Source organism: Sitophilus oryzae, unplaced genomic scaffold (assembly GCF_002938485.1).
Source record: "Sitophilus oryzae breed Bouriz unplaced genomic scaffold, Soryzae_2.0 scaffold_811_pilon_pilon, whole genome shotgun sequence".
Lineage (NCBI taxonomy): Eukaryota > Metazoa > Arthropoda > Insecta > Coleoptera > Curculionidae > Sitophilus > Sitophilus oryzae.
The window spans coordinates 1,073,479-1,097,841 of record NW_022147430.1 but is presented as its reverse complement, the minus strand read 5'-3'; the positions used below and the strand labels follow the sequence as shown (position 1 = coordinate 1,097,841).

At 33.1% G+C, this 24,363-nt stretch overlaps 1 protein-coding gene across 4 annotated transcripts in view; it reads right to left on the bottom strand.

The window, feature by feature from the left end:
• The window catches only part of LOC115889163 (putative uncharacterized protein DDB_G0282133), a 157,884-nt gene that overhangs the window by 11,281 nt on the left and 122,240 nt on the right, over positions 1 to 24,363 (bottom strand). For all 4 annotated transcript variants that reach the window (XM_030909109.1, XM_030909110.1, XM_030909112.1 and 1 more), the window contains 6 exons: positions 23,728 to 23,903; positions 18,259 to 18,349; positions 18,091 to 18,203; positions 17,890 to 18,030; positions 12,093 to 12,291; positions 2,529 to 2,774 (listed from right to left, as the gene is read on the bottom strand). In XM_030909109.1, the coding sequence (XP_030764969.1) occupies positions 2,529 to 2,774; positions 12,093 to 12,291; positions 17,890 to 18,030; positions 18,091 to 18,203; positions 18,259 to 18,349; positions 23,728 to 23,903 (966 nt within the window). The remainder of the gene's footprint in view (positions 1 to 2,528; positions 2,775 to 12,092; positions 12,292 to 17,889; positions 18,031 to 18,090; positions 18,204 to 18,258; positions 18,350 to 23,727; positions 23,904 to 24,363) is intronic.

The following is a 24,363-nucleotide window of genomic DNA, read 5'->3' as shown; positions in this document are numbered from 1 at the left end:
TTAACTAAGAAAATAACTTTACCTTTAAAATTAATAATATACAGGGCGATTGATAGTTATATTTATTAATGCTGGAACGTTAGTAATGAAATATACGTTTAATAATAATGGAAATAATGTATTAAAATGCAGTACAATAAATGTTAATTGACTAAAAAAATACTATAATAACAAATTTCTTTTGTTTGCCACGTTATTTATATAGACCTAGGTAGATTTTAAAAAGTCACACATGTACAATTAATAAATATATTAGTTCGGCATAAAAGTTGCTGTCACGACATCGTACAATAAATTAAAATTCGTAAAATTAATATTATTAATTAAACAAATCTTTATAAAGAAACGCAAGTATACCAAATTTGGGTCCAATCGAACTCCAGAAAATAATATCATAATATTGTACCATATTATGGTACCACTCCATATACCTCATAATATTGCAATGTCACCGAAGATCCGTAGTATACCGAATTTAAACATAATTGAACGCCAGGAAATAAAAAAAGGTACCACTTTATATGTATAAAGGTAACCACCTTATATGGGTACCACTTTATAAGTTTAAGCCCAATCGAACGCCAGGAAATGATATCGTAATATGGTACTACATTATGGTACCTCTTGATATGCTTCATGGTACCATATTGCAATGTCAATATTATAATATCAATAATCGTACGTCAGGAAGTGGTATCATATTATGGTGCTATAGAAGGTACCACTTTATATGCATCATAGTACCATCATATTACAATGTCACCGAACATACGTAGTATACAAAGTTTAAGCCCAATCGAACACCAGGAAATATTATCGTAATATGGTACTTGGTACTATATTAAGGTACCACTTTATATATATTATGGTACCATAATATTGCAATGTCATCAAAAATACGCAAGTATAATCAAATATGAGCCCAATCGAACGTCAGAAAGTGGTATCGCAATATGGTACTATATTAAGGTAATACTTTATATGCATCATAGTACCATCATATATTACAATGTTACCGAAGATACTTAGTATACCAAGATTAACTTTAAACGAACCCCAGGAAATGGTATCGTATATGATACTATTATGGTACCTCTTGATATGCTTCATGGTACCATAATATTGCAATGTAATCAAAAATACGCAATTATATATCCAATATGAGCCCAATCGAACGTCAGGAAGTGATATCATAATATGGTACTATAGAAGGTACCACTTTATATTTATGCTCCATGGTACTATAATACTACAATATCACTAAAGATATATACGTAGTATACCAAGTTTAAGCCCAATCGAACGCCATGTATCGTAATATGGTACTATATATTACGGTATAACTTGATATGCTTCATGGTACCATAATATTGCAATGTCATAAAAAATACGCAGGTATATATCAAATACCGTATAATACCGAAAAAAAACGGGGTCCAGTTGGCTGGGAAATGACGATCGATAACATTTCCCATATAAATTTACATATAAAATTACAGCGATTTTCTTTTCATAGCCTAACGCCGTTTTTTCGCGATCATACGGTATGAACATAATCGGACATCAGGAAGTGGTATCATAATACTAGAACAATACTTATTATATTGTCGCCGAATTACAATCAAAATTCAGAATTCAATTATAACCAAACGTCAGAAAGTGATTGTAATTCAGCTCTTAAGATTTAACTCCAACTAACATGGCAAGTTAAATACATAAAAGTTTGAAAAAAGAGCTCTGATCTATTTTAATATGTTTAAATGATGTAGCAAATTTGAAGGTAGGCTTTATCGGAAGTTTTACAATATGAATTACACAATGGCGACACTGCACAAAATTCTTTTAAACTTCGTTTGTAGAAAACTGTTTTCTTTTAAATTTATCGCCCTCTATTATGTAGTAGCTAAACTACCGCATCAAAATATCTGATTTGGAAACAGGCTTTAAAAGCCTGTCTCCTTTTGATACCTACGGTTTATACATGTAACGAGGCTTCTGTTGCGTAGCTAGATATTCTGTGATTATAGCCATCCGATAGCATTAAAGATCTAGACATGCGACGTCTAGTTCCTCTGAGAAGATGTCTATACATGTGCCTCCTGAAGTTACAGAAACATCTGTGTAGACTGCTATCTCTTGAGTTTTATTGCATTTATGTAACGCACGCTGTTCCAGAGAGCATAGTATAAGATATATTAAAAAACGAGCTTTCTTAAAATCCTTGTTTTCCCGACATTGCTACCTCTCGTACTATAGTGTATAGCAGTGGCGGATACAGAGACACGGGGCCATGGGGCACGGGCCCTCCTAGATCTATAAATTGGGTTAAATATTAGCCTTTTGGTATAAAGATAGCTAGATAGATAAAGGTGTAGCATTACTCAAGTGTATTAAAGTAATTTGCGAACAACACTAACAGCATGTGAAGAGGAAAGGAACGATGCTATTTTTTAAGTTCATCTAAGTATTTGGTTTGTAAGTTTATCCCTTTCAGTTGTTCCTGAAAATTAATAAATTATATACATCACCTTTTTTAGTCTTCCGGTGACTGTTCTTTGGTTTAGGCGCTACCGATGACACACTTTTCCCATTCATATTATCAATCATGGCCAAGTGCGATTCGATGTATTCCTTGACAGGCTCGGCGCGTTCTCTACAATCGGCCGGTAAGTTGTCGAATTTGACCAGCAATTCCTTCAGGGTGGCTGCCTTGCTCTGAACAGTGTCAGTATCACCGGTGTGGAAAACGTACGTGCTTTGGTGATCATCGAAATCTAAATTCAAATTCAAAAAATTTCATTGGATATCAAAAAGATAGAGAGAGAGAGATATTGTATATGTATGCACCATGATTACAATGCCAAACGTGTGTGTGCTCTGCATAGAGTGCACTATTTTTATTTGAAGCACTTTATCCGGTGTTGTCATTCTATTTCTTATTTACTAAAACTTTGGGTAAAAACACTATACCCGAAAAGTGGTTCAAAACTGGAGTGATTATAACTTTATTAATACTTACCTATATTTTCGGTAGTATTTTCCTAAACACCAAGGGTAATCAATTAAATTCGTGATGGAAAATTTACATTATCCTTAAGGGAGAGCGCCCACCAAAGTGACGTAGAATATGACGTTGCACATACATGGCAATGAAATGGCAATAGCGTTGCATTATTTTTCAGGAAGCGCACATATAAGTGATGTGGCAGTGGCGTAAATATGTCGTCCTCAGAAAATGAAGATTTGTTAGCAGTTGTACTGCAACCTAATTAATTTGTTAGCAGTGTTCATTACAACCTAATTAATATAAACCAAAATTATCCAAAGCGCTGCTATTGGATACACCCCATTGCAAAAAGAGACAAAGGAACAGTGGATTTCGTGTTTTTAAGGAATTGAATAAGTATCCGGAAATATTTCAATTTCATTTTATAGAATGAAAAAATAAACCTTTAACATGCTAGTTAGAAAAGCGTCAATCAGTGATACAAAATTTTGAAGTCTGAATTGAAAGAATTCTGATTCAATTGAAGTCTGAATCGTCCTTCATTTTTACCAAAATTCGAGTAACGTGTTAATAGCACGTGGCAAAAAGTAGAACCAGTTCTATTTTTGAAGCAGTGGCGTGGTAGGCTACAACTACAAATGACACATTTCTGGCAGCGCTACTTCAGTGACTTACGTGTGGTGGGCGCTCTCACTTAGGGAGAGCGCCCACCAAAGTGACGTATCATCTGAAGTCGCGTGATCTGGCAAGTAACATGGATCTAACAAGTTACATCGAATTGAACGAAAGTCCATAAGTGAATCAGTGCATGCTGAAGTAGTGCTGTCAGAAAAATGTCATTTGTCGTTGTATTTGCTTCAAAAATAGAACTGGTTCTCTTTTTCACCACGTACAGATGATACGACACGTTACTCGAATTTGGTAAAAATGAAGAACGATTTGAACTTCAATATACGTTTTTTATCATTGATTGGAGGCTTTTCTAACCAGCACATGAAAGGTTTCTTTTTCCATTCTATAAAATGCTTGCAATCTTTCCGGATACGCCCATATTAAATACCTTTAAAACACTAAATCCGCTATTCCTTTATTTCTTTTTCCAAAAAGGGCTGTATCCAATACCGATGCTTTGGATAATTTTGGTTCATATTAATTAAGTTTACAACTGCTAACAAATCTTCATCCTCTGAGAACGACATGTTTCGCCACTGCCACGTATTAAATTTATATGTGCGCTTCCTGAAAAATCATGCAACGCTATTGCCACATTATTGCCGTGTAGGTGCAACGTCATATGCTACGTCACTTTGGTGGGCGCTCTCTCTTACAGGGTATATTTTATGGCATCACAAAATGGGAATATTTAAAATGCTGTATCTCTATTTTTTTAAATACAACACTCTGTATATTATACTTCGTTTAGATGCAGAATTAAATAATAAACATTTTTTGTATTTAAAGTGTTCCTAAAAAACCATATGGGGTTTTTAACGGTAACATATCAGAAAAGATCATTATTAGGTAGCTTTGACAAAAATTGACTGTTGGAAGAGCCATGCAAAATATAATACCGCGAGTTTCTGCAAAACAGTTAAAAATTTATCTTAGTTTTAAAAATTATTTTAAAAACTTAAAAAATAATCAATTTTTAATTCTGCATCTAAAAGAAAAATAATATACAGGGTGTTGCATTAAAAAAATGAGATATAGCATTTTAAATTTTAAATATTGCAATGTTGGCGACACCATACAAATTACCCTGTATAAAATAATGTAAATTTTCTTTTGCGGGTTTCTTCTCTTATCCTTGGTGTTTAGGAAAATATAGCTGAGTATTAATAAAGTTAAATTTACTCTCGTTTTTAACCACTTTTCGGATATAGTGTTTTTCACCAAAGTTACAGCAAATACACGGCATAGTGCTGAAAATAAAAATAGCATACTATATGAAGAATTTTATGCTGAATCCAAAATCTGTACAGAAAAATGGGGGGGGGGGGGTAATTTAAAAAAAAAACTTAAAACTTTTTTGGTATATTATGTATACAGGGTGGTCCGAATTGTATTCCGGAAACTCCGGCAGCATATTTTACAGATCAAAATAAGTAAAAAGTTCGTATAAATGTATGTCCTAAAATACTTAGACGGAGATACAGGGTGTAGAAGTTTGATTTTTATTTCGATTTTTTCCAAACAATTTCTGAACTAACGACAATATTTGGATCAAAATTGGTATCTGGGAGTTTTGTGACACGAGAAATTTGATTTTGATGTCAAAATTACTCCTATTTGTAGGTGGCGCCACCTACATGTGTTTTAACTGTTTTGAAGAGTAATAACTTTTCGACCGTACCTGTATAAAACCACTGACTAGAAAAATATACATTTCCATGACTTTTTATGTAAAAAATGTGTCTTGGTAAAAATCGCTACGAGCAACCGTTCTCAAGATATTTAGAATGGAAATAGTCAATACATGTAATTATTGACAAAAAAATAAGCACACGTTGAGTATAGTTATTTGACTGAAATAATAAATTTTTATTTTTTTTTTAAATTAATCATAAGTTTTTGTGCGAAAAAATGATGATTAAACAGTTTCTTTTGAACTTTTGACACAAAAAGATTTCAAATTTATGATTTCAGTCTAATTACTATTTAGTCAACATGTTTAATTGATGTCAATGATGACAGGTATTGATAATTTCGATTCCAAATATCTCGAGAATCATTACTCGTAGCGATTTTTTACCAAGAGACCTTTTTTATGTAAAAAAGTCGTAAATGTATATTCTTTACTCAGTAGTTTTATATATTATATAGGTACCGACGAAAAGTTATTACTCTTCAAAACAGTTAAAATACATGTAGGTGGCGCCACCTACAAATGGGAGTCATATTGACATCAAAATCAAATTTATCATGTCAAAAAACACCCATCCACCAATTTTCATCCAAATATTGACGTTGCTTCAGAAATTATTTGGAAAAAATCGAAATAAAAATGAAACTTCTACACCCTGTATCTCCGAAACTAAGTATTTTAGGGCCTACATTTATACGAACTTTTTTACTTATTTTTATCTGCAGAATATGCTGTCGAAGTTTCCGGAATACAATTCGGACCACCCTGTATAACAAAATATTTTTGTGTGTGCCCCTTGCATCATGTATCATCTGTATAAAACTTTTTTCGTTTCTTTGATAGTGACGACGATATTGTACTTCATCGCACTAAAGTCCAATGAATTCCAATAGGCGATGAAGTCCAATACTGCCACCCTATAAGTATATGTAATAAATTTTCAATAATTAAGATTTAGCGCTACAATTCCAAAGATTTGATCCAATGTACGAGAAAGATTTTTCAAAGTTGGATATTTTATGTTTGGGTATAAAAAATTGTGAATCTTTATTGGATGATGCGAATGTTCAACGGATATAATACATTGTTTAAGCACTGAAGTAGGCCCATAACCTTTCTGCGACGTTGCAAAAGCAGTAATGAGAACGTCTCACATAACCAGGGCAAAGACAGTCGGAAAAGTTTATAATAGAAAATAATTCGCCAAAATTTACGACAGACCTGGTAAGCAAAGACAGAAAGACAGTCAAAGCTGCAGTGGGTCAACTAACAGGTTAGTAAGTTAAATAGACATCTAAAGCTAATAGGAAATAGGATTGACTAACAAAGCCATGTGCAGGTTTTGTCAATCTGAAGAAGAAACGACAGGACACATTTTACGTCGGTGCGACAGCTGGCAAATGTGCTATTCTCTCTGACAGGCAATGATATTGACAACAAAGAGCTATATGACAACAACGAGCTATATGGAGGGTTCAGTCCCCAAGTTAATAGAAAAGGATAGGACTACTCTAAGAAGTGTCTTAACAACAGAACCTGAATCATTAACGAGAGATAGAGTGCATCTACCATTACGCTCCGCCCGCACTGAATAGGTATCAGCGAGAGCGAGCGGTACCTAATTTTCAGTTTACGTTGAAATAAATGTAAGCCCGCTCACCGCATTAGATCGGTGCGCTCGGTGCGCTTCGAGCTATCGGCGTTACTCGCGCCATCAGGCGAAATCAGAGAATGCATGGGAGGGGGCGAATAGTCTACGCCGAGCGACTGTTTTTAGTGGAGCGGTTTTACATTAAACATGTCCGACGAATTATTAGACAGTTAAAGCAAGGCACAATACGTATACGTATCTCTCGACACGTAACGCAGAAACCTACGTTACGTCTGCCGTAGCGTTTTCGTGTAAACAAGAGTTAAAGCAAGTATTTTGACGTACGTAACGCAAATGGTACATTTGTAATTCTAAATTATTTTGTTAAACAATTTATTTAATTTTAAAACTGAAAATGGATATCTATTATTCCATTGATTCCACATTAAATTTATAAAAGTTTGAAAAATGAAGAAATTTATAACTGGAAATTATTCTATTACAGAAAGTAGTCCTTACAACTTAAAATGCTCTTAGTAATAAAAAATATTGGAAAACAGACACAGTTTAATGATTATTTATTAGATTCCATCTTTTAGAATCCTCATATGGATTTTGGCTAAGAACTAGCATTTAATTAAATAGATTCCAAAATGAGTTTTTGTTTTTTATGATGCTTAAAATTTTCATTCTAATTTATTGTAATAAAATAGGCCCAGTTCTGTTACACTGGCCCCAAAATTTATGAAATAACTTAATTACTAGTTTACCTAATTACTTGTTTGTGAATTTGTACGTTTGGCATCATTCGGGTGAAAATCGAAACTCCTTCGGCTCGATACGTTTGCGTTTTGTACGTACGTAAAGGCACGTAAAGATACGTATCACGTATCCGTAAACGCAAGTGAATTTCTCACTGCGCAAGCGTACATGTCAAACGATACGTTTACGTCTCCGTCTTTGGCCGTGCTTTAACTGTCTATTAGTCGAAAGTGTACGAGACCATATCATATTTAATATGCGGTTTTTTATAAAAATTTCATACAAGAACGTAACCTATATTGTTTACTACACTTATTCAATAACTGAATTAGAAAACCTTCCGATTAAACCCATTTATTTCTCATCTCGTTTTGATTATCTCACATTATTTTGAAAATCGAATTTAAATATCGTCAAAAAACTTATCATATTATTTAATTTTTGGTTTGTTTTGACGTTAGTAATAACAGCTGATAAATAGTCATACTATGTTACTATATGTTGATCGCTCCGTAAAAGGTACAAATAGAGAAAATAATATTTATGTTTGAATAAAATATTTGTATACATATATCTACCGTATGATAGAAAAAAACCTCGTCCAGTTGGATGGGAAATGACGATTGATGAAAATTCCTATATAAATTTACATATAAAATGGCACCGACCTTCATTTCACGGCCATCGCTGATGCCGTTCCTTACGTACCGATAACGGTACTACTATTAATATATTAATGTGTGTTTGGTTTGGTTTGGCTTTTGTTTAGCTCTAAGCTCCGCGCGCACTGAATAGGTATCGGCGAGAGCGAGCGGCGCGAGCGGCACGACCGGTCGGAAAGTCGATTGTAGCCGCGCACTGGAGTCGCACGATTGACGGTCGAGAGTACATCACCAGCATAAATTTGAGCATAGACGAGGAGAAGTTTATTCAAATTTAGTCAAATTCATTCGGCATTTCAAAAAATTATAAAGTATTATTACTATTTATATTTTTATGCAACTTTTTATATTTTATGCTTTATGATGGAAATTAATATTATTTAGATCTTAACCAAACACACATTAATATATTTTGATCTTAACAAACCACATAAAATTAGTGAAATAGAGTGGAAGATGGGGATAAAATATACTACATGACTCTTAGCTTGACCGATTTTAACAAATTTGGTTCAATCAAAAAGGTTTAATTTGTTCTTTAAAAACAAAGCTAGATATGAAAAATAGTCAAATAAAACTTCTATTTTTAGTTTTTTAATCTGTAACAGTCTTTTTTTCTAGAGAGCTATTACTAACGCCTAACAGTCGGTCTTTTTGTTCTCGGGCGCCACCCCCAAAGTTTAAAGTGTTTGAGAGACCACCTCGGCCAATACGGGTAGCTTTTCTACAGTGGAGAATCCAGGGAAATGGGGTAAAAGCCAGTTAAAGTCGAATATATTCCATAACGAGGTTTATTTAAATAAATTAATTATGAATCCAATATCTTCAAATAAATAAAATATGAAGAAAATACTAAAACATGAAATATCGCAAAATCTAACACAGAGAAATTAAATTAGTTAATTACAATAGCAAATAATTAAGTAATTAATTAATAAATTAAATTAATTATGAATCCAATCTCTTCAAATAAATAAAATATGAAGAAAATACTAAAACATGAAATATCAAAATCTAACACAGAGAAATTAAATCAGTTAATTACAATAGCAAATAATTAAGTTCATATAATTTAAATTCAATATCTTCAAATAAATAAAATAGAAAAATACTAGCAATACATATTCACATGCATCTTTAAATAAATCAGATATATAAGAAATATTATTATTATTGTAAAATAAAAGAGGAACCTTAATTAACTCCTCCTCCGTAAAGGAATTTTATACCATAAAAATAAAATAAAAAAACTCTACTGTGCTGAAACTAAAATTTGTGATTACTACAACTCTGATGGGGTATCTGGCGGCTACAAAAAAAAAGAAAGAATGTGATTACCTCTTTTTTTTTAAGTAAATCGGCGTCGGATCAAACGAAACGGTCGGTTTTCTGAATCGCCTACAGCAGCCCGGAATCCAGGGACACTAATTATTCACAGTCAGGTATAAAGAAAACTTAAGAAAATCGGCGTCGGATAAAACGAAACGGTCTGGTTGTCTATTCACGATCAGGTATAAAAAACTTAAATGCTCGGTTTTTAACTATCTATACTCATAAATCAGAAATACGGTTTAGACTTATTTTAAATCAAATCTCTGCGACCACGATTTATACTTATTTAAAATCAAAAACGGAGATACGGTACTTTTACTTTAAAACTCAAGAATTCGGTTTTTAACAGCAGCGCTGATAAAAAAACGGATCAGACTCGCGAGGTTTACTTAGAAAAGTTCACCGGTACTTAGTCTCAACAGGCAGAACCCCGTTTTCGCGCTCCCGTCGCTTAAATAATCTTTCCCGTCGGGAACCACGAACCACGTTCGGTTACCATCGTCCACCTCCCATCAAGATTCCTTACAGTAAAAAAAACGGCTTTTACCCGTCGATCCTACAAAAAACCATTTGCTGTTTGTACCAAAAAAAAACAAATTTCAACGTCTCCATGCAAATCGACGAAATATTTAACACAATTTTATCAGCAAATAATTTTTAATATTAAAAGTATTTTTCAGTTTTAGACCATCATAACAGTTCTAAAAATAAAAATAAACCATACTAAGCTTGTCTAAGAATTATTTGTTACCATAATCCTTCAAAACAAATGAACATATCAAATTCTATTATATACAGTATGGTTCATAAATCCACAAACGCTATCCATCCTGGTGATCAAAAAAACAAATATTTAAACATTTACCATGAGAATATTAACGATAAAAAAAATAAAAAAGTTAGGTCCCAAGGCAGGATCGAATCCGGGCCCTTTGGTGTACCAGCGAAGTACTTTCACGCCGCACTATCGTGCCGTGTTTTATTAATGTTCACGCCTAGCATTTAACAGGTTAAATAAAAAAAATGAAGGGACTTCATTACAAATCTAAATAAGTGTCATTACAAACATTTATATATAGCTTTTATTTTAAGTTTTTAAAATCTTTGTTTTAAGTCAGTAGTAAATAAAACGAAACTTGTGTTTACATTTTGTTTATACGTATAAATAATTTTCTACGTTTGTGGTAAGAAAAAATTATATATTAAACACATTGTTAGTGATCAAATTGTATTGTATATTATAGATTCTGAAGAAAACCGAATTAAAATTGGTCGAAACGTCAATCATTAAACAAAATGTAAACACAAGTTTCGTTTTATTCACTACTGACTTAAAACCAAGATTTTAAAAACTTAAAATATAATAAAAAAGTAAAAGAAAATTGAAAAAAGAAAAACATATAAATAGTTTTTATAGTACCATATTATCGAAAAGGAACGGCATCAGCGATAAGCATGAAATGAAGGTCGGTGCCATTTTATATGTAAATTTATATAGGAAATGTCGTCAATCGTCATTTCCCATCCAACTGGACGCCGTTTTTTTCTATCATACGGTAGATATTGTACAAATATTTTATTCAAACATAAATATTATTTTCTCTCTTTGTACCTTTTACGGAGCGATCAACATAGTAACACAGGATGACTATTTATCAGCTGTTATTACTAACGTCAAAACTAACCAAAAATTAAATAATATGAAGTTTTTTGACGATATTTAAATTCGATTTTCAAAATAATGTGAGATAATCAAAACGAGATGAGAAATAAATGGGTTTAATTGGAAGGTTTTCTAAGTCAGTTATTGAATAAGTGTAGTAAACAATATAGGTTACGTGCTTGTAAGAATTTTTTTATAAAAAACCGCATATTAAGTATGATATGATCTCGTAAACTTTCGATTAATAATTCGTCGGACATGTTTAATGTAAAACCCGCTCCACTAAAAACAGTCGCTCGGCGTAGACTATTCGCCCCCTCCCATGCATTCTCTGATTTCGCCTGATGGCGCGAGTACCGCCGATAGCTCGAAGCGCACCGAGCGCACCGATCTAATGCGGTGCGCGGGCTTAAGGTGTACGCGCACTGAATCGGTACCAGTCCGGCGAAGGCGGTGACTCGACTATCGTAGATAGGTAGAGGAAGGAATCTGGCCTCTACAGGCCGAAATGTTTTAGTGGACGCCGGCGCCGTCTATATGTACGATGGTCGCAGTCGCTTTTGCTGGTCGGTCCGATCCGATGCAGTGCGCGCGAAGCCTTACATTTATTTCAACGTAAACTGAAAATTACGTGTCGCTCGCTCTCGCCGATACCTATTCAGTGCGCGCGGAGCTTTACACTGCCAACAGTTAAGAAAATAATATTTTACCAACGTCCTCCATTTCTTTTATTTTATCCATAGTACTCTCCATGTTGTTTCCAGTTATAACTTTCAGGTACGATTTTAAATCTGGCGGTAACTGCTGACAGGAAGTGTGATATCTTAATTTCGTCATCAGATTTGACATTTCGTTCAGTATCATTTTTGTTTCCGCGCCACTATTATATGATGATAATCTCAGATTCGTCTGAAATAATTACATTATTTCAGTGAAAATAATTTATATTTCTATTTTGTTTCCTATACCGAGTGGTGTATAGACACATTTTGGATAAGCATATTTTGAATAATTTAAGAAGAATTGCATCTATTTTTAAATTAAAACTGAACAGAGGTAACCATCAAACACCAGTTAAAAACCGACTACCTTAAGTTGCCAACCTATGATTTGATCATTTTCAAACGCAACTTAATTCTCTTCAAATTTTACTACAGCCAGATGCAAAAAAACGGAACGGAGAAAATTTTGGCCAAATTTAAACTGTTATATTTTTGCTATTTTTAGCCCCCTATTTTTATGAATTTTTAGCAAGCTGTATATAATTATATCAACTTTAATTTGTAAACTCAGTTTTTTATGAACTTTAGTATTTGGTATATTATACAGGGTTAATCGAGGAGTTGTTTTTTTACCCTAACTTTGGCACACCCTGTGCAATAATGTCGTGTGTAAATTTTCCTGAAATATAATTTTAGAGTTAGAACTATGTCTCCCGAGCACTTTGTTTTTTGGATCATGAAAATACATGCCTTGGTTAATTTTTAAGAGCGAATTGAACTTGCCACCAACAATTTGCAATTTTTTCAATTATAATTTATTTTCGAAGTTCTTTTTTCAATATGACAGGCAGCTTTGGTGATTATTGTGAACTATATAATAATAATAGTAATAATAAATCGTCTTTATTGTACTATAATAAAAGATAGTTACAATAATTTGTGGGCGAAGTTTAGCTGTAAGCTATTCTACCACTTAATCCAAACATAAATTACATTTCCCTATACATATATATTCAATATACCGAATGATCGAATAAAAACGGCGTCAGCGATGGCTATGAAATGAAGATCGCTGTCATTTTTTATGTAAATTTATATGGGAAATGTCATCGATCGTCATTTCCCAGCCAACTGGACGCTGTTTTTATTCGATCATACGGTACTTACAATATACAATATTAAAAAAAACATAAATAAATTATCCAATATGATGTTAAGAAAAAATAAAATATAACAGATAACAATATGCATAATAGATTATATTATAAATTTATTATGTATCGGAGGTTAGGAAATTTCGTTTTGTATTGTATCTGAAGGATGTCAGTGACAGATTTTTAAATTTTTCAGGTAATGCGTTATATAGTTTTACGGCATTGTATGTAAACGAGCGACTAAAAAGCGATGTTTTATGCTTTGGCATTGTAAATTTGTTTAAAAATCTTATAGGCCTTTGTACTATTAAACTTTGCGATATTAACTTCATTATCAAATACTGTGGCTGCTGCTGAGCAAATAGACGGTGAATAAAAGTAGAGAAAAGAAACTGAAAATTTTTGTTAATTTTATCACTTAATCCCAAAAGTGCACTAGTCGTGCTGAATCCTTTTCGAAACCCAGATTGACATTCAGGAATAATATTATGACTCTCCAGGTATTGATTAAGTTGTTTGTGTACTATTTTTTCAAAAACTTTTGAACAAATTGACAACAAACTGATCGGCCGAAGATCAGAATACGTAACTGGGTTATTTATTTTAGGAATTGGTATAATGACTGATTTTTTCCACAGTTTTGGAAAATATTTATTTTCAATGCATTTGTTGATTATATGTGTTAAAAATGAACCAATTTTGAAAAAACTAAGCTGAATCATTTTAAGAGATACTCCATCTATACCACTTGCGTTGGATTTAATAGTGTTAAATATGTTCCATATTTCCTCTTCATCGGTTAATTGAAGAGTGAAGTTTAAATTGTTTTTATATACTACTAGTACTGCCCATCATGTTCGACATTTGGGAAATGCTTGGCAGGAGGGTTAGAGGTCGCCAAGCGTTACCAGCTTCATTAAATGAACTTCGCTTGGTCCTTAAAGAAGAATGACAAAAAAGCAATATGAGGTGAAAACATAACGCAATATGATATATGCAGCCTCAAATGACAGTATACCAACAACCCATCGATTAACCCTGTATAATATGCCAATTACTAAAGTTTACAAAAAACTGAGTGTAAACTCAGTTTATTGTAAAACTTTAACGATTTTTTTAGCAAACTGTATATACTTATATCAACTTTAATTCGTAAGAATTAAAGTTATCTATATGGAGTGTAAGTATACAGAGTTTCTCACCGTAGCCGTTCGTTAATTTTTTTTTAGAATTCAATTCTGCATCCATTTGCTATAACTTTCCCTATACCCTATAACGCCACCGTGGGTGAAAAAAAGTTTATAAAGGGAACAGCTTCACCAGGTCCCGTTACAAATAGGTTCCAGCTAGCTCAGTAAATAATTAAGTAAAATATATGCACAGAACAAGAGATGTCAAAAGGGAGGTGTATGGAAAAAGTGTACTGATTGAAAAGTCTAAAATGTACTGGATTCGTTTAATAAATATTAAATTTAAAGTTAAAACAAATTGCCAAGATCTATCATAAAATGTAGCAAATATTTAAATACAAAATAATGAAATATATATACAGGGTTGTTCACCACATACGACACGGAGTATTTGTATCTAAACGATGAGATTTTTACAAATTGTAAGTTTTGGGTTCGATGAAGGACTATTAGAGGTACAATTTAAACATAATTTTACAAGATACAGAGTGTCCCAAAGTTTTACAACGATACAGAGTGTCCCAGAGTGTCCACAGTTTTATAAGTAAAAAATATCAAAGTTGTATTTTTTTAAATGGAACACCCTGTATATTATTACATTTTTAGTTTCTACGATTAAAATAAAGGTAAATTTGATTAAGATTTATTATACTTAAACCTTACCGTTTTTGAAATATTTTCAATTTTGTGGAATTGCAGTAAAAATTTTAAGGCTTCATTTCTCCAAGTGTATCAAAGTTTTTAATACTAAATATTTACTGAAGTTTATTTACTGGTCAGTTATTGTGAATAACTAAATTATAAGAAAATGCATTTTCTACGAAAACTTGAAGGGATACGTAAAAAATGGTATAATACAATTTGATATACAATTTAATTGTGCATCTGATTCTCCTAAAATATACAGGGTATTCTCCTAAAATATACAGGGCATTCCATTTAAATTAAACAAGTTATTGCCGTTTGAAGCTAATAATTATTTAAAATAAATTTTTAGACACTCTGTATAAGGTAGTATTATTTTTATTATTGCAACACAATAACTGATCAATAAATAAACTTCAGTAAATATTTAGTATTAAAAACATTGATACCCTTGGAGAAATGAAGCTTTAAAATTTTTACTGCAATTTCACAAAATTGAAAATATTTCAAAAACGATAAGGTTTAAGTATAATAAACCTTAATCAAATTTACCTTTATTTTAATCGTAGAAACTAAAAATGTAATAATATACAGGGTGTTCCGTTTAAAAAAATACAACTTTGAATTGTTTATTTATTTGGGACACTCTGTATCTTGTAAAAATATTTTTAAATTGTAGCTCTAATAGTCCTTCAACGAACCCCAAACTTACAATTTGTAAAAATCTCATCGTTTAGCTACAATACTCCGTGTCGTATGTGGTGAACAATCCTGTATACTAGTAAAAATGAACTATCCGTAAAATAAATTAAATCATGAATAGTATCACAAAATATTGTTGTGACTAAACTGTGAACAACCCTGATGCGTATTTGTGATTATGATTAAATGTCTATAAAGAATAAAATGAAATTTAAATGTAAAAATCCCCTGGTATACCAAGTTCACATATGATCGTATATTTAATGTAATAAATTTTAATCAATCATAAACGCAATAAAATAAGAGATGATTAAAGTCTTATCTGTCATCCAGTGGTCGTTCCAGTCAGTCCATGAGAAAATACAGGTGTCTGGTCTTCAGTATCCCAGTGGTATTCCTCATCACAGTGGCATTCACGTCACAATGGCATTAGTTGCAGTACCAAATCCAGTACAAAAAAAATGATAAAAATCTTAAGCTAAACCGTAATCATCACTAAGGAGTAATAGCCAAGGAACAAGAACCCTAAAATATGATCTACTTTAGTGACACGTTCTAGTTTGGACATAGTAAAATACCTTTCCACCATGCGGACCTTCCAAGACAAGATGGCGTCGCAACGCATGTTACTCCATGAAAAAGGGTTCCTTAACTGTCCTCGTACTCATCCCAGTACGTCCACGTACCCATCTATAGCTCCTGTCCTCTAAAATAAATAGTTGTAGAAGAGAACCTTACACTTAAGAAAGTTTCTTACCCAACCAACAAAGATATCCCTTTTCAAGGTTTTCCCCGGAATTCCAACCACACAGGCTAAGCTCAACCCATATGTATATTGTAGACCCAACATTCCCACTTGTTGCGTTGAAACAGACAAAAGATAATCACATCAAGTCTATGTTCAAGAATCCTCCGAAGAAATATGCCAAGAAAATATCCTAACACAAGCATAAGTCTAAATAAAGAATTAGTAACCACTGTAGAAAGAAAGGTAGGTTTTAAACAGACAAATTGATATTTTATTAATGAGGTTTTATATTACAGTTATCGGAGACAACTCCATCCCAAGAAATTGTTGTGGTAAAGAGACTTAATAGATAAGATATTATTAGAAGTTATATGTACAGTTAAGAAGTAAGCTAATTAAACGTTATTATTCAAGTTATTCAAGTAAGTTTTAGTTTTATTCCTAAAAATAAGCAAAATAAGTAAAATACGTTACGGTGAAATTTTAAACCGTAACAACCCATTTTCAACGGTTTTCTTGTTAATCCGTATTTTTTACTTTAATTCAATTTTTGGCAGAATCGACAATATCGTTTGTGTGTTTTAAAAGAAAATAATTATGTTAAAGTAAAGAAATTGAATGTAATTAGAACATACGAACAAAACAGGAACATTCGGTGTAACCGGAAGTGGTATGACCTTGAAAATATTTTTAAGTGAAAGGAAATTTTAAATAACCCTAAGAACGCTTGCACACACGCCGGCAAAATCGGTGCCGGTGCCGGACCTGAAGTCGATTGCAATACAAATAAATTAGGTCTTTCACATATACTCCGATCCGGTAAAATAGTCGGGGACCGGCAAATACAATAGAATTAAATACAACTGTCGTAACGGGTGCAAAACCGGCGCCGACTCCGGCACCGATTTTGGCGGTGTGTGTGCAAGCGCTCTAAGTCTCAAAATTTCAAACTTCTACGTTTTTCCTAACCTCAAAAACTTCTAACGAACGGCTACGATGAGAAACCCTGTATATAGTGACCTATAAGGAGACGGAAGGACGCTTTGAAATTTTACTATTAAGTTTCATATCTATCTTAATAGATGGTATGACCTAAGGTGTGTCGGTTTTTAATTGACGTTTGATTGTTAACGGTTTTAATTTAAAAATAGATGCAGTTTTTCTTAATTTACTCAAAATCGGCTGGTCCAAAATTGTTAAAATTTGGTATGCTTATTTACCATACGTAGACCGTAAAATCAATAGGGGAACAAATATTTCAACATTTCAAAATTTGCATGAGATTTCCTATGTTTCTAACGACGATGCAGCACCCGGTATAAACTTTGGTACTTTAAAATTCTTACATTGTATTTTTTTGTATTAAGTCCTTTTCTAAGATTCCCTTTTGCATTTGAAAAACTTTGCGATACAATCTCTCTTGGAAGTGAACCTTGAAGTATTTCGTTTAAGTCCAAATAATCTTCTTTACTTGCATTTGATCTCAACTAAAAAAAAATACCAGTATATTATATAAAATATGTATTTTTTTTATTTTATTATATTACTAATGCCATATCCTCTGATGCAATAGATAATATTGTTGTCATTGTAACGGGAACATGGCTAACGTTGTCGTCAGGGCAAACCGTAGGTTGAACATGACTAACGCACTCATTATCTGGAAATATCATTTCTTAGGCATATTTGTTTGAAATAAATGGTATTAGTCAAACCTTCAGTCAAATCCTCGGCATTTGTAGTAAAAACAAGTGGTGTCAAGGCAGCAATTGAATTATTTCCATTTTGAGCATTCATATCTGAAAACTAATATTATAAATATGTAATTAATTATTTATAGCAACAGTAACTTATAGCAATAGTCTGTACGACTCAGGGATGATTTGGACATACGATGGCAGAAAAAAACAGATAGCGGTTATACAAATCCATTTTTTTATTAAAAAAGTTTCTATTTCTTTAAGTTAACTATGGATGGGTTTCAATATAAATCCACCATGTCTGTCAGTTTTATTGGTCTATTTCAAAAATTACAGATCATACTTCAATATGATTGGAGTGACTGAACAATGGATGAGTCGGGGATGCAGAGGTGTATGAACTAGAGGTGGGCAGAAAATCACTGCCTGTGATTTCTTCACAGTGAAATAAAAGTAGCATATCACGGCTGTTTATAATTTGGAAATAAACCGTGAATGGCTAAAACTTGAAAACATGAAATTAAACAGCGATCGGCCTCCAGGCAACGTTCTCTCCTATTCTTATAAAAGTGTGAGTGAAAGAAAATCACAAAGCAACTGAACATCCCCTTATCGCTTTATGTCGAAAATCGCATAATTCTAAATAAGATTAACGTGGGGTGTAGCGCAGTTTGCACAGAATGGACTCGTTGAAGTAGAATACGAAAGGTTATGATTTGTGTTATTCACAGTTTAAGACTATCAACTAGACAAAGAAAATTAATAGATATTCGATATTCGAAAAAGAAGAAAGTTATTTTTTTATGGAATTTTAAGCCAGTTTGATGGAATCTTGGAGCATCTCCACCAAAGGGCAAGAGAGAGAGAGAGAGAGAGAGAGAGAGAGAGAGAGAGAGAGAGAGAGAGAGAGAGAGCGAGAATAGCTCGCCTTTGTTCCGGGAAGGAGAGAAAAAAGCCAGGATGGAAAGCCGTCCAACACAGGGAAGCAAGCAGGGACGTATCACCAGCTTTTCCTCTACTGCTCGACAAGTGAAAATGCCAAAGGATTACCCAGAGGTTGCACCGACCACCGACCAGCAAACCGCTCTAGAAGAAGCGATATTGGACGAAGTAATAGCAAGCTCAATGATCCACAAAATTTGAGACCGCTGTGTTTTGCAGGGATACACTTTCGGGTGGGCATGCTCCTCATAGATTCATAGATTGTGTATCGCAAGAATCGGCGGATTGGTTGATGGAAACAGCATCTAAGCCAAGTATTAGTACTTGGTAAGGGCCGAAACTGGTTGCAGTGAAGGGAGAAAATAACCCTAAAGAGGCGGCCATCACGGTCTTTTTGCCGAGGAGCAAAGGGAAAGACAACACCTACCCGCTGAGCTTTATCCAGGGTCAACTTCAATGTAAGGACATCGAGTTGGCGAGTCATCAACTCGAGGGAGGAGGGTCATGGTCAGGTCCTCACAATACGAATTGACCTCAAATCCAAGGAGGCAATAGAGAAAGAGGGACATATCCTCTATTATAGATACGGGACAACACCGGTATCAGGTCTCAGGAGAGACCAAGTTAAAGAGGTGGAGAAAATGGAGACAGATCCTCCAGACTCCACCTCACGGGTTTCTCAGCCGGAGGCAAGCTCCTCGACTGTCGACTGTGAAGGGCGACACGGAGGTCCAAACTCCAACCCTGGAAGGGTGTGTACCCTAGGAGGAATAACTATTGTCAGAGGAGGATGGGAAATACCCTGTCCCCTCTATAACAGGGGTATGATGGGTTATAGACTGTGTGATGACCCCCTTACTCATTCTACATTCTATTATTTGGCAAGGGCCGGGACAGGTTGCAATGAAGGGAAGAAACATCTCAAATGGGGTGATCATCATCTTCTCTTTTTTCTGGTCTCTGATCTTTCTAATATTTTTTAATTCGTTGATATTTTTCCTTTGGCAATAAATGGGACAGAACATAATGTTAATTTATTCTTTCTAATTTTTTTATAAATCAATTTATGAACCTTTTATATCGAATAATTTTGATAAATTTATTATATTTCATATTCGCAAATAATTATGTGTAGATCATACCAAATAAACTTTTAGTCGCGTGAATAAGCTTCACCGGCCCAGCGTTGCCGACTTTTACATATTTTTCTGTACCCAAAATATTTTAGGAATCAAAAATGAATTAATTATAAATATCACCATCGTAATTTTCAGTGGCGTTGCGTGAATTTTTGCTTTAGGCATGCACTACGAGGTAATAATAATATTAAAAAGCGTGAGCCCGCAGAAGGCGGATTTTTTTCGGTACTGGGTCCAATTTTCGCATAGAAATCGTTTAAAATCGTTAAAAAACAGCCCTGTCTATGAAAATATGATTTATTTAAAACTAACGTGTACTCGCGACTTTGTTCGCGTCGTAATCATTTGTAATGGTGATGATAAAGCAATACAAGAAATTCCATTAACATACAAACTGGATAAAATTTTCTCACATTTATGTCAGCATGAGAAAAAACAATATGGCGATATTATATTATTTTGGCAGACTAAATTACTCAACTTTTTGGAACACCCTGTATGATTTTTAAAAAAAATTCAAAATATGTAAAAAAAACAAAATAAATTATGCGTGTCCAAGCGTTTTCCCGAAAGACTAACCGTTTTTTAAATAACAAATATTGTAATATTTGAGGGGCGTTTTCACCCTCTTGGAATTTGAGATTCGAGAAACCCCCTTATAAACCTCTACACCCCACAGCCAATCCGTTTGCCAAAAATCACCTTTAAACGTCAAGCAGTTTAAGCAGAATCGTGATTACTCAATGGTCATATTTTATGAAACACCCTGTATAAATTTTTAAAAAATCTTAAAATATGTAAAACAACAAAATAAAATATACGTGTTTAAGAGTTTCTCCGAAAAACTCACCGGTTTTTAGAAGAAAATATATTCTAATATTTGAGGGGTAGTTTCACCCCCTTAGAATTCGAGTTTCGAAAAATCCCTTCTTATCGAACCTCTACACCCTAAAGTCAATCTGTTTTCCAAAAATCAGCTTTTTAGATCGTGATTAATCAATGACCAGATTTTTCGAAACACCCTGTATACATTTTTAAAAATCTTAAAATATGTAAAAAAACAAAATACAATATACATGTTTAAGCGTTTTTTCGGAAACTTGGTCGTTTTTTAAATAAAAATTATTGTAATATTTGAGGGGTGGTTTCACCTTCTTGGAACTAGAATTTCGAAAAATCTCTTCTTATCGAACCTCTAAACTCTAGAATCAACCTGTATGCCAAAATTGAGTTTGTTACGTTGAGTGGTTTGAGCAGGATCGTGATTAATCAGTATGTCAGTCACTTAAGGATTTTGTATATTAGTATAGATATTATATTCTTAAATTATTATAAATATATTAATATTTATTTACTCCAACAAAACTCACCTACTTAACAGCTCTTAAATAATATAAATAAACGGCAATTATTATCGCTTTCCCGTTCAAAATATTCTAATAAGGTTGCGTTAAGTTTTTTGCATAACTTAACTTAAACTGCTTCAGCATCTTGTACACTTCGCAATACAAGTGGTTCTAAAAAGAACAGTTTTCGACTGTAAGGTCTGCTGGTAAAAAAAAAATAAGCTTAAAGTATTAAAACACAATTTACTTAAACCGAAAACTCGTAGCAAAAAAAACTAAAGTTCAATGAGTCCAAATTTCAGGAAATAAATAGCAAAAATAGAAATTGCAAATAAAACACTAATTCACGAAAATACACCAAAACACTTTATTTTTGCACTGGACGCGCGTTTCGCTAATCATGTTAGCATCTCATTAGAACTCAGTCCGAATCATCTGCTGATGATGCTAACATGGTTAGCGAAACGCGCGTCCAGTTCAAAAATAAAGTGTTTTGGTGTATTGTGGTGAATTTGTGTTTTATTTTGCTATTGTAACACCAAAGGTTCCAACCCTGCACTGTAAAATTACGAAAATAAATAAATAGATGTGGCAACTTGACATTTTTTGCACCTCAATCGTCAGCGGGAAGTTTAAATTCCAATTAGTCGGCCCGATTCCGAATATGTCCATGGTTGGCAACAATGAATTTAATAATCGTGCCATCGATGACATAACTAAAACTTTATTTGGTATCTATTATAGAATTCCCGTTTTGATATATTTCCCTCATAATATGTTACAAAAACATTGTTTATTGTTTTAATACAAACAAAACTACTTAAAAATTTAATAAAAAAATCTTGTTGAGATCGCGCTATACAGGGTCCGGCAATAGTGCGTCGGGCATCTGTAGCTACTAGTATAAAAAACTTGGAAATTTTGATTAAGTGCACACCTAAAGTATGCACTAGGATGTCTTTCAGGGAAATATTTTAACTTCTATTCAGTTCATTTTAACTTCTAGGGTAGCTCAAAAAATTGTGAGTGGATCGGGATGATTTTCTTTAAATGGAACACCCTGTATAGCTTCCTTTTAGATCACTTAACATAATCCTAAGATATGAGTAATATATTTCGATAGTTTCAGAGATATTAACAAATAAATTAAAAATATATATTTTTCACCCTTGCTTAAAAAAATTATAAAAAAAGTAAAGCTATATAAAAAAAATTAAAGAAAATCATCCCGAATCCATATATGGATTCTTTAAAGGAGTTTCTGAAAAAATGGAAATTAGAGCATTTATTTGCTATATTTGAAGGTAAGAGACATTTACCTAATGCACCTGTTTAGATTATGCATGCGTGACTATAGATAGAATAAGAATATAGGTATCGCGATTTTTTTATGCAAATTATTACAAAAATTTTAGAATTTCAAGTGGTCGTATTAAAAAATTCAAAATGTGACCAAAACTTATAATTTTAATAATTTATTTGCTTTACTTTGATTAATCGTGATGTAACATTTTTTTGTAATTTGTAGAGTGATGAACCACCCCAAAAAATACAAAGGAGTGAAGAAGCAGAAATAACTACTATCGAGGAAAATAATATCACTTTACTTACTACAGACCAGGAAAACCTAAATTTATCAGAAAATAATATGCCTGTATATGATGTATAGACTTCTCTTAGATCAAAATAAATTTTAGTTGAGTCAATAGTATTCGCTATTGGTTTAAGAAAAGTGTCTCTTTAATCAAGAAATGTCCCTTTTCAATCAAGAATTTTTGCATGAATCAAAGAGACTATTGTTCTTGTAGCAAGAACTTCTTTGCATATTCATTTTGGGTCAAGAGTGAAATACTTTGGACAGATAGATTCTTCTATTCTCTAAAGTAATTTTTTAAAGCTTATGAAAAGATGCTTTGAGCAAAGAAACGTCGTTCTTGGCCCTATTGAAAAGCGCCAATCTTTTGGGTCAAAGTCATATTCATTTCGACTGAGACATCCTTTTTTTCAGTGTACAGATACCCGACGCACTATTGCCGGACTCTGTATAAAAAAATCACCTCTGGAACAGTAGTATTTTCAAATAAGTCCGATTCAGCGGTCTCCAGGATATCTTTTGCCGCAGGTGGCAGCGTGCCGGTTTCAATACCGTTTGCATTAACTGATTGGTCTGGCTTTTGTGATTCAGCTGCAGCTTTGGGTGGATTTGCATCTGACTGTTCGACAATAGCACTGGCTAAAAAAAACAATGAATTTGATACTAGGAAATAAAACTACCTTTTCGGAATGTTTTTTGTCAAACTTTTTTATATCTAGAATAAATATTAAACAATACAGAAAGATATAAATCATTGCATATCTAGACATGAGTTTCATTATTGCGAACATTTAAAAAATACTATTCTGCAAGTTGTTTGTATCTCTTAAAAGCTGATGATGAGAAAAATATCCTACAATAATAAGAGCTTTATAAATATCATTGAATTGATGATCTTCATAAATGATGGATACGCCTAGTCTAAATGACAAAAGAAGGTAAAGTAGAAGTGCAAGTAAAATATTTCGACAGACAATGACAGAAAAAAGCAGATGACGTCCGTACCAATCCATTTATTTAACTAAAAAAGGTTTCTAATATTTTTTATGTTAACAATGGATGAGTTTATAAAATCCGTCATGCGTCATCTCTTGTTGTT